General features: G+C 40.0%; 1 protein-coding gene and 1 pseudogene across 1 annotated transcript in view; one reads left to right on the top strand and one right to left on the bottom strand.

The window, feature by feature from the left end:
* Window positions 1–5670: 5670 nt before the first annotated feature.
* Window positions 5671–6742, bottom strand: LOC139628018 (nicotinamide riboside kinase 2 pseudogene; annotated as a pseudogene).
* The window catches only part of abhd17c (abhydrolase domain containing 17C, depalmitoylase), a 29007-nt gene continuing 23675 nt past the window's right edge, over window positions 6576–11907 (top strand). Inside the window, exon 1 of the mRNA XM_071488914.1 lies at window positions 6576–7605. Within this exon, the coding sequence (XP_071345015.1) occupies window positions 7121–7605 (485 nt within the window). The 5' untranslated portion in view covers window positions 6576–7120. The remainder of the gene's footprint in view (window positions 7606–11907) is intronic.

Genomic DNA, 11907 nt, shown 5'->3' with positions numbered 1-11907 from the left:
GCATTTAGCTGAGGCCTTTTTTTTTTTAGTTGTCCTTTTTTTACATTTCTTGCTGCAGCAAATTGTCCTGCAGAGTTGCACTGGAAAACTCTGAGCCAGTCGATCAGCTCACTCTACATAAGTGCATCAGAACATTTGTTCTGCACATCTATCCATTTATTTTTCATTGAAGAGAAAACTCCCTCCATATACCTTGTAGAGGATGGGATGCTGAGGACAAAAGACACCACAACCAGGATGTTTGGAGGTCACCTACCTGGAAAACTGCCATCCACCTCTCAGCTGTTCCCCTGGACACCCACTCATGTTGTTTGTGAGGCACCCTAGATTATTGGTTATTGCTTGGTGAAGACGCTCAGTGATCTTCTCCATGTCATCATAGGTGATCTTCCCAGATGTCAGAGAGTAAGGGTGCAGGTGACAGAGCATTTGTACTCTGAAAATTTGAACCATAACTGATGCAGTGTTTAAGAAGGCTGTAAACTCCTGTCTGGCAACATCAGCATCAGATGGAGAGAAACGCTGAAGCTTTTGTTTTGTCAGGAAGCCATAGAACCCATCATCCCATCAGTTAATCTTATCTAGTGCATAATGGCAGCGAGGTCAGCTGATGTGGTGTCATCCCTCTCCAACTTTTTGACCACCTCTTCAAAGAGGGACAAGACATTACTACAGAAGAGGACGTACACAACCTCAGCCTCCTCAACTCCAGCACCGCCCCCTCTCACCCTCAGCAATGTCTGCAGAGACAGTCACACAGGCATCACCAGTGCTGATAAGATATGACTTCAGAGGAGCCCAGCTCTGCAGCAGGTGGGCACAGAGTGACAGCCATCTGGTAACCATGTGGAATCTGGTAATTCAAGGAACTCAACATCACAAAGGACACAAAGCTCCTTCAGAGACTCTCTCCTTTTGGTAGAGATGGAAAGAAACTAGACTGTAATGACAATATTTTGCACATCCACTCAGAGATGATCCAGGGCGTGTTCAAGAGTGTTTATGGACAATATGTGGATGGCAATTGCGTTGAAGGACTGACTTTATGTTCAGTTTTGTGAAGGCTGTATTGTAGATGCCATAATTGACACTGACATTTGTTTTGTTTTGAATACAGACACATGATCCAAAGTCAGGCCCAGGAGAGAGCTCAGGATGGTACTGATTGTTCCTTCAGCCAGTCCCAACTGAAATTGGGCAAGAGGGGGAGGGTACACCCTGGCCAGGTTGCCAGTTTATCACAGGGCTGACATATAAAGACAAACAATCAGTCACACTCACATTGACACCTTCAGGCAATTTAGAGTCACCAATTAACCTGCATGACTTTGGATTGCGGGCACAAAGAGAACACGCAAACTCCACACAGGAACCGGCCGGGTGGCAGGTTCAAACCCAGAACCTCTTTGTTAACCACTGCACCGCTGTGCCGCTCAATGTTCACATCATATGGACCTTAAATATACAGCAGTTTGACTCTTGTACCAAAAATAATCACAGTGTATCTATCAACCAGATTCACGGTTAAATAGGATTGTTATACATACCATATCAGGACAAGAGTGCTCCTTTCTCCCTGTGTCCTCTGCAGCCTCCAGCTCCTCCTATGGTTTTCTCCTGATACATCCTTATTGATGTCACAAATTCCTCCATAACTGACGACACCCGGTGAACAAGCAAGCTGGCCTTGTAAACTTTATCACTCACGCTTCACAGCTTTGGAAATCATTTTTCCATTCCTTTTTGTATCACTGCAGTGTCTTCTTTTTCTGCCAGTGGACTATTTCCGGCGGTTGCCATCTTTAAATCTTTTGCTGGCGGTGTCACTGTTAAACATATCATAGCAACACTGACAGCACTTGTGAGAAGTGCATTCTCAGTTTGGGTAGTGGAATATAACAGGTGGTACGTGCCCCAACCACTTAACTACCAGGCCACCCATAAATTAATAATAATATTAAATATAAGGGTTTGGAGAGATGTGTCTCATAAAAGATCCTGTTGAGAAAATGGTCCATCGCAAGAAATTTGTACGATGCTCAAGACAGAAGCATGGCATCATACTCCCAGGGTCCCACAACACAGCCAACATATCACACCTTCTCACAACTCTCACACCACACCCACCACACCTTTTTACCTTACCACCGGCCTCTTGCCACTTCCACGCCTCCTCCGCCTCCTGGTATCTTCTCATGAATACTCAATGGAAATTCAGATCAACAGGCCTTAAAAAAACATATTAAAACTGTGTTGTGGTACAACTGGAATTACTTACATCTGTCCGTCCCATTCTCATGAACGTGATATCTCAGTAACACCTTGAGGGAATTTCTTCAAATTTGGTACAAATATTCACTTGGACTCGAGAATGAACAGATTAGATTTTGGTGGTCAAGGTCACGGGGACCTCACATTCTTGTGAACGCCCAGAGGGGAATTTCGTTACATCTGGCACAAACATTCAGTTGGACTCAAGCATGAAAAGATTAGATTTTGGTGGACGAACATCAAGGTCACTATGACTTCATAAAACACATTTTTGGTCTTATCTCATGAATTAATATACTAACAATGACACAATGTAACACAAATGGATAATATACCAGTGGTCAAAGGTCAACTTCAGTGTGACACCATAATGTTCTGCAAAAACACAAAACATGTTGGCACTCCAAATCTGTTCATTTTCAAGCTCTATTTGATTTTTTAAACTTTAATGAAGAAAAATAAACAGTATATTTATATTGCTTTTCTGTTTTGATAGAAAGCTGCATGTATTTCAGTGTTGTAGCATAACCAAAGTTTTAGTTAACTGAAACCTGTTTTAATTGTCTAAATAAAGATTACTGTGTTCAACAGTATAATTTACATCCAATTATTTGTCTATAGAAGATAATGTTGTTTCAAATGGATGTGTCTGTGGACTGTACTCGCAGGTAGTTCTGTGCAGGAACAGATGCGCCAGAAACATGAAGAGCATGACCATCTATTCCTGGTGGAACATTTAGATCAGAGTCAGCATAAACACCTCCATCAGACACTCTTAGACTCATAATTCATTTTTTACACAGTTACCCAGTTTGGCTGGATTGTAAGCTTTAGGAAGAGTCCCGGTGGTTCCAAACTTTTTCTAATATACAATTATTGAGGCCACTGTGCTGCCGGGATCACTAATGGCTTCAGAAACTATTTTACAAAACCACAAAATTTGAGTAGATTCAGTCAAATTTTCGACACATCTCAAGGATAATTAAAGTAAAGAGGATGTACCTGACTCCAGTTTTGAGTGCCACAGCAAAGGGTCTGGATACTGGAGATTTCAGTTTTTGGTTTTTCATAAATTTGCAAGTATTTCTAAAAACATGGTTTGACTTTGTCATTATGGTGTAGATTAATGGGCAATGACAATTTTATCCATTTAAAATTAAATCTGCGGGGCAGCCCGGTAGTCAAGTGGTTAGGGCGCATACCATTTGAGCGCAAGACGCTTCGACTCCCGATCGGTCCGACTCTTTCCTGCGTGTCATTCCCCTCTCTCTACCCCCTTTCCTGTCAGTCTCCACTGATCTCTAATAAAGGCATAAAAAGCCCCCAAAAAATATAACTCTAAAATTAAATCTGCAACACAATAAAGTGTGCAAAAACTGAAGGGGGCTGAATACTTTTTTAAGAAACTGTAGATGTCTGAAAAGAGCTTAACTAAGTCTTTGATACAGCAACTGAGTGCAGCGCTCCCATCAGTACTGCCAATCAGGATTCCTGGTCAAGCACAGGGATCAATGTAAAGCTCCTCATGCCCTCGAGCTCTCCTTCACCTCGGTAAAACATTACAATTAATACAGCAGTATTTGTGCTAATATAACAGTATTAAAAGTGGTACACCATTATGGCTGACACAGGAAATACATACATGAAATTGATTCGCAGGGTTGCTGCAATACCAGGGCCATAAAAACATAAATGAGAATACAGAGGGAAAAATAGAACTGAGATTTGTAAAGGCATTTGTCTAATGTTACAGGATTTAATTTAGACTTCTTGGTGCAAGAGTTTCCATTTGTAAGCCACTCAAAATTGGGACAGCAGTGTGCCAGTGTTTTTTTTTTTGTTTGTTTGTTTGTTTTTTTTGTGTGTGGGGCATTTGAAATATGTACTTTTATAGGTCCCATGATGTATGAAGGTAGATGTCCATGTGTTTCTGATTATAAAGCAGGTCTAGGTTCTCTATTAATACTGTGAAAGTATCAAAGCCTCAGTCCACAGAGAAATGCACACAGCCTGTATTCAGAAACTGAGCATTAAAAACGAGCTGTCAGGGCTTGTGGAACTTTGTGATGTCACAACAAAGCAGTCACTGCTCTCAGCCATGCCCACCTGGACCCGCCATCCAACCCTGAAGGATGTGGTTTCTCTGAGTGTTAACCTGAAATCTGCTATATTTTTATTGGATCACTTAGAAAACAGTCAGCCAGTCAATCATCAATTGACTTGAGTTGCAGAGAGAAGCCTGAGAGAGGGGATGTAAAACTACTCTGAGATGGCTTTTGGTTCTGAAAAACCACAAAAGAAAAATTCTTATGAATATAAACCTAACAAATAAAACACCAAAAAAAATTTAAGTATGTGACCTTTAAGTGATTTTTAAAAATTATTATACTATTTTGGTTTGTCTCACTTTTTCTATATCATGTTCACCCATTAATTAATCATTAACTAAAGTACTTTTGGTTGTTAACTATTTTATCACCTTACATTTTGCAAAGCAATATAAAGCCTTGTTTTGAAAAGTGCTATTGCATACTGATAGTATGATAAAGTAACCCTAATTTATTAAATTAGAAGAGTGGATAGTTACTCCACACATTAGCACCAGTTGTCACTGAACAAAGGCGTGGAAGATCAGGTTGATTTTTTTCATCATGATAGGGAAGAAGGAGAGACCATCTCATCCTAATGGATCATTTTATCCTCAGCTACACTTACAGGAACGTGGAAGATAGAGAAAAAGCAGTCCAGTTCTTGTAAGCTGAGAGGTTGAATCTAATTAGACTTGAGATGTTTCCTATTGGCAGGTGCATGATCCCATACCAACTTGTTGACAGGCCTAGAAACACATCTGTACACAGGCGTAATTTCAGCCTTTGCTATAGAATACATTTGTGATTGTGAGACATCTTAGTTTCAGATTCATAAATATTGTTCTTATGCTTGAAAAAAATATAACTTTACCCCACCTGTTCCAAATATCAGACATGTAGTATTTGTATGGGAAGCTTGGCCCAGACTCCATCACCACAGCCTGTTTGATTTGAACACATTAGACTATCTGGTAATGGCTTTCCTCCTTCAGGCTACGACAAATCTAGCCAAGTCCTGTCTCCATATGGTCATTAGTTACACTGCTGAAATTCGTGTGTAGAGTTGATGGTGTTCTTGCTCTTAGGTGGGTTTTAGGTGCTTCAGCTATCTGGGGACACATGCCTGTACTGTTACTGAATCTGAAAAGTCTCAGCTCAGTGTTGTGATATATAGTAGTGACATCCTGTCCTCTGTGTTGTGAGTATACTGCCTGCTGTATGTTGACAGGTGTAAGGGTTTATATTATGAGTCAAGACCAACCCAGTCTTCTAGAAATTACATTCATGTACAACTAATTTGCATTAATAAATGTGTAGATTTGTAGGAAACATAGTGTTGTTGTTTAATTTTGTGTTTATACAATTAAAACCACTTGGTTAAAGGATATATCTGAATTGTCACTGTCATTCACCCATGTTTTCTTCAAACACCAATAAGCATGAATTCTAATGAGGTTACATCAAGTGGCAAAGATGTGGGGAAGGAGCTTCCAACCACACCCATATCATAATTATTGACCCAGAAGCAATACGTTTTCTTGTGTTTCAAATACATGGGCCAGACATGGCCATCAAACAGGCCGGGGGGGTCTGGCACCAAGTAGTTCCTCGAGCACCTCCTCTTTTTGCATTCTTCATATGGGATGGAAATAAAGTAAGGTTGGTTCAGCACGTCAATCAAAGGTCCATAGGTGTAAAGCAGGAAGCCCTCCACAATAAGGATGTGAGTCTCGTCCTCCTTGGAATGATCTCGGTATCCAGGGTGTTATTAATGCCATGCGACTTCTCAAACTTTACTGGGTTCTCCAACCATGCGTAGATGGCGCTCATCATGGCATCCATGTCCAGAGAAGTAATGACTTGAAGAAGTCATCCTGATGTACCACACAACAGTTGGGCAGGTTCTTGATCAGTCTGTTGGTGAGGGTGGTTTTCCCTCCATTGGTTACGCCGCAAACATAGTGACAGCAAAAGCCCAATGTTTTTTGTTCAATGTAAAAGGGGCTTCGAAGTAGCAGCACTTACGTAGATTAAAATAAAGACTGAAACCAGAAAAATAGAGATGCAACACTTTTGTTTTTACTCAAACTTCATTTTTGAATTGAAAAAAACACAAGAGGGTTTATTTCTCTTAAATCTGTTAGGTAGCCTACTGTGTGACCAAACCAGTCTATGGGCACACCTGTACAATTACGTTTATATTTATTTGTTTATTTATCTATTTTTTACTTTGGGCTACAGAGATGTCTTAGGAAATAATGATTGTAAGGGATTCTAACTATTCAGCAAACAATTAATATAATCAGTTGACATAAAAACTGAAGAAACAAACCAAGCCGAACAGGATATCCGCTTGAACCGGAACACCGGCTCGTCTCCATGCTAGAGAAATGGCTGTTGTCTCTCTAACAATACATCAGCTTCAAACCTTGACGTATGGCAAATAATATGTTAAAGGGGCAGAATTATTATATCGAGAGCAGTCGCTTCACTGTTTTGTGCTATAAATAATTAATATAAATGTTGCGTTTTAGTTCATCTCTAATCTACATGAAGTCTGAGTTGCACTGTAACGCTAGCCGGCTTGCAGGTAGCTGTTAGCTGCTAAGCCGAGAAACCGAGCCACCTGTCATCCAGCACTACTCGCTACGGTCTGTGGATGGCAAATAAATAGAACCACAAGCCAGAGGAGAACTGTGTTTTGTTTCTTTGTTTTTTGGTTCAGTACAAGAGATTAAACCGGGTATCACCGCGCCTAAATGCCCGAACAAGGCCCCAGGATGAATGGGTTTTCTCTCGGCGAGCTGTGCTGGCTGTTCTGTTGTCCGCCTTGCCCCAGTCGTATCGCGGCCAAGCTAGCTTTCCTCCCGCCGGAGCCCACGTACTCGGTGCACACCGATGCTAACGGGGTAACTAGCTTACATTTAACCGAGAGGGCGGACTGGCAGTATTCCCAGCGAGAGCTGGATGCAGTGGAAGTGTTTAGCACCAGGAGCAGCAGGGGTAACAGGGTCGGATGCATGTTCGTCCGCTGCGCCCCGAACAGCCGGTACACGCTACTGTTTTCTCACGGAAACGCTGTGGACCTGGGACAGATGTGCAGCTTTTACATCGGCCTCGGCTCCAGGATCAACTGCAACGTGTTCTCATATGATTACTCAGGCTACGGAGTCAGCACTGGCAAGCCGTCTGAGAAGAACCTGTATGCGGACATCGAGGCGGCCTGGCAGGTCTTAAGGAACAAGTGAGTATGGACCGTGACTGATTTGTGGATCAGCTAGTGTGGTCAGTTGTTTGGTGTTCATGGCCCTAATACATGCTCATGTTGGAAAACTTGATTCAACTCCTTAAATTTAAACTTTAACTTCTCGAAACTTAAAAAGCAGACTCCGTTCCTGATGTTTAACCAATTCTGTGACAGAGCCGAAAAGTCGCAGCACACGGCGACCTTTTCTCTCCAGCATACAATCTCTGTGTACTGGTGGCAGTGGAAGCTACCACAAGGTAATGTGACAAACTGAAGATTTTAGCAATTCTGAGTCACAGACAAGAGCTTTATAAAACACTCTCTCAGAGTGAAACTTCCACACAGCAGAGAGAGCTTCTGTACTGCCAAAACGTTTGTTTAATGTTCATATAAAATTGCTGTTAATTAACATGGCCTACATTTAATATTCTCATTGAAAAACAGGCTCAACCATGAAACAAAGTGCACAACAGTTGCTGCATCCCAACTTGTGGGTCCACATTTCAAAACAGAATATGTCACTTGTGAAAACTGACCATAAGGTCCAATCAGTAGTAACAGTGGGAATGTTTTGGAAATCTGAGAATTTGATTAGATTTCAGTTCAGCTATGGTGGTGTCATGGTGTGATCCTGAATCGATTCTTGATTCCCAAAGAGATTCTTGATAGAATAACTAGAAAGGTTGTCAATATTTTAAGGCTCATACTTGTCTGAAATGCAACATGAAACATAAATGGCAGTTAATATAACAGGTTTTGATGAAGTTTACTGTCTGTCTGATCTGAAAAATACAGTCAGAAAAGTGTGAGTATGCAGCTTTTTAAATAATAAATAAATAATAATAAACTTGGCCTGTCAACTATTTTTCTTGGATGATATATTGTCCCAAAAAAAAAGCATTATTGTCAATACTGTTTTATGACACTGATATAATATACAAATATATTAGGACTGCATGGTATGGACAGAATTTCATACCTCTATATTTATTTCAGATATTTCAATAGTGATACAATTCATGATATGAATATGGGTTCAAACTCACTTGAAATTGCAGCAACAGTGAATATTAAAAATTATTTTAAAATGTATTCCCATACACATTACAAAATATATATCTTAACAGTAATTTGTAATCTATTCTATTAGATTACTCAGTATGAGTAACATATTGTAAATGCTTTGGATTATTTCAACATTGTCTTGCATGTTATGCAACAGTATGAATGTGGCATTCACATAAACATTAGAAAATACTTCAGTATGTGCTAGACATTAACAGTCTTTCATTATAACAGATTTACTTTTTGAATAGAGAGAGTACCAGTGTAACTACGGTCTTTTACAGAGTGTTGCATTATGAGTGGTTTGTAGCCTTAATGTTGCTAGGCTAGTGTTTTCAAGTCCGTCTATAGTTAATTAGCCTTAAGTGTTTCATTAGCACAGTTTAAACTGCAGGAGTTTCTGAAGTAATATTACTTGTAACATGTTTTGCTTCCACGGAGGAAATAAATTCATGACAGGTTAAAAGATGTTCACAGCTTCTCTCGATGTCTTTACAGCAGAAATAAATGAGACATTCTGTCAAGAACTGCGTCTGTCACAGATGATGAGCTCAAAGAGATTGAAGTCAGAGAAAATAATGATTGGAGAGCAACGCGAGTAAGAGAGGACTGGACTTGCTACAGTGACTCAGTCAGCTGACTAGTGACCACAGGAAAGTGAGCTGTCTATAGATGTCCAACTGAACAGTCACTGTTTTGTTATCAGATGATGTGGGAGGATGACACTTTTGCAAATAAAATCCATTCACTGTAAGTATTGTTTTACCAATGTTATATTGCTTGGCGCACAGTGAGATCACTCACAAAAATGTGAAGGACTACTCAAGGACATAGTGCTCACCTCATCAGTGAGAACACATGTATTCTGTTACTCCCCAACACTGTGCAAGGGGCTGAAGTGCCCCTGTACATGCAGTGTACACTGAAAAAATATATTAAAATATCCATACTAAACATAAATAATAATAATAAGTCAATAAAAAGTCAACATAGTGGCTCATTTGTACTAATGGGCTGTTAGTGTTAGCTTGAATGCAGAGACTCATGCAGTTTAGAAAGGGAAAATGTAACCCAGGTTATTTTCTGTAGCTGCAATTTACAGATATCCCTTAAAAGTCTCACATGCAGGCTATTGACAGATGCTAGCTATGCAGCTATGCACAGAGAAGCATGTTGTAAGTTAGTTTTAAAAGAGTGAAATAAGTACAGCAAAATGTGACTTTGCATATGTATTTTCCTTATGTTTATTTAGGCTTTGTGAAAAGGGGGCTGTACCCAAGTCTTATACTACAGTGAAAACAATGAGCAATATCGAGGACAGCAAAAATAATTGAAACATTACCATACATCATGCGATAAGTACAATAACATAATTAAAACACAGGCTTATTTGGAGGTGTGTTGCAATCTTCTGTCTGTAGTGGAATAATGAAATGTAATTTACTGACAACATCATTGGTCAAATGATGTTTAAACAGTTGATGTGTGTGTTCTGGAAAGGTGGAGTCTACTCCAGCCTCTCTGCTGCATCACCACTCCTGGCGAAAGTCATTGTTATCCAAACCACAGTGTGGGCGCGGGCACAGGGCTTCTGAATTTAAACAGACCACAGCTGAGTTGTTTTCTTCTCCAGGATTGGTTGAAGGTTTGCAAAGTGTTGCATTGTGTGTTGGTTTGCCTTTGTTAGTGGTGGAGTTTGGTGCTCTGCTTTGGTAACGTTAGCCCTCTGGGTGATGGGTTAAGATAACCACAGAATACCTTCTTAACCTTCATCTTTATAAGACCATCATGGAGTTATTAGATTTAAAATGCTTGTGTTTTTTGAAGATGAATAACAAAGTTACTCTTGTGTGTGTGTGTCTGGGTGCACCACTGTGCTGTCACGGTTGAGTTGCAGCTTTTTGGTTCAGTCAACAGAGTGTTATGAATGGTGAGCAAACATGATTTTTGGCATTTGTGAATCAACTGAGAATTTGTTCTGTTCTGGATCTTTTGTTCATGTCATGTGATCTTCCTCAGCAGAGGGAGTTCAGATGTTCATCATCGTGAGCATTTTCAGGACTGCTTGTCTATATTGGCTGAGATCAAAAATTGATTCATGACCATGGAAATGAACTTCACCATGGAATGACGAGGCTGGCTCATTTCGGCTCCTCAAAATGCAACGGATGCCTTTGCATCTTGGAGGAGATGCTAGTGTAGTCCACAATCTGTTTTACATGGTGCATTCATTTATCAACTTGGGTAAATCATAGGGAAATATAACGTCACAGAAAATTCTTATCCGACATCAAACTTGAAGAGAAGAAGGCGGCAGGCAATAAACAGCAGCAGCAACACATGGGATGGCAGCAACAAGTGCAGGTGCAGCAACAGGTCAGCAGTAAGTGGGGGTAAACACACTGAGACTGGTGAATGAAGATATTTCCATTTGACACAGATCATCAGGGACAAGTTATAAACAACCATGAGCCAGTATGTGATCACAGAGCAGTTCAAATGAATGTTATAGTTACTGTGTGTGAATTGTCACACAATGTTGGCAGAGGCTAACGTTAGCTTGTTTAGGCTAATATAGTGACAGCTCTAACGTGAGCTGGGTGCTGGTTTTTGACAGTGAATGAGTACATTTGGATTACTGTGAATAATTATATTAGGGTCATAGTTAGGGCTGCAAATTAATTGAAATATAATTGGCGAAATATCACAAGAGCTGCAATAAATCTATAATGTGTCATATTGCTGTGCATTGTTAGCACCATAATTGTTGTGGTGCTACAGAGATACCCTGGCCCATAAATCATATTCTCCGGACGTAAGGGAACTTGCTTGTTTGGTACAAACCCCAACAAAAATCACATCATCATTTTAAAAACATTTCAGTGAAAATGAAATGAACAAACAATCGTTCCAACTGAAATTGTGACTCATATTGCAATTGCAATATCTGCCAAAATAATTGCAATGTTTTTTGGGGGGTTTCTTTGCATATCGTGCAGCCCTAGTCATAGTGTTATTAAAGCATTTTCTTGGTATGCAGTAATCTGCTTCCCTCTGTATGAGTTTATGTGATTTCTTTGATAGTTAACGTTATGTTTACAACCGGATATAATTTATTAAACAGCCTTTAATAAGACTCAGTACACCTCTTTGTCAGAGGTCTGCACTGTTCTGAATGCTTTTTCTGGTAAAAGACATAATTATTGACAAAAATGTATGTGCAATAATTACAAT

The sequence above is a fragment of the Trachinotus anak genome, unplaced genomic scaffold (genome assembly GCF_046630095.1).
Source record: "Trachinotus anak isolate AG129_WGS33_773 ecotype Australia unplaced genomic scaffold, CSIRO_AGI_Tana_v1 ptg000011l, whole genome shotgun sequence".
NCBI classification, from domain to species: domain Eukaryota; kingdom Metazoa; phylum Chordata; class Actinopteri; order Carangiformes; family Carangidae; genus Trachinotus; species Trachinotus anak.
The sequence above is the reverse complement of the archived record's forward strand: the minus strand, read 5'-3'. Positions and strand labels throughout refer to the sequence as shown.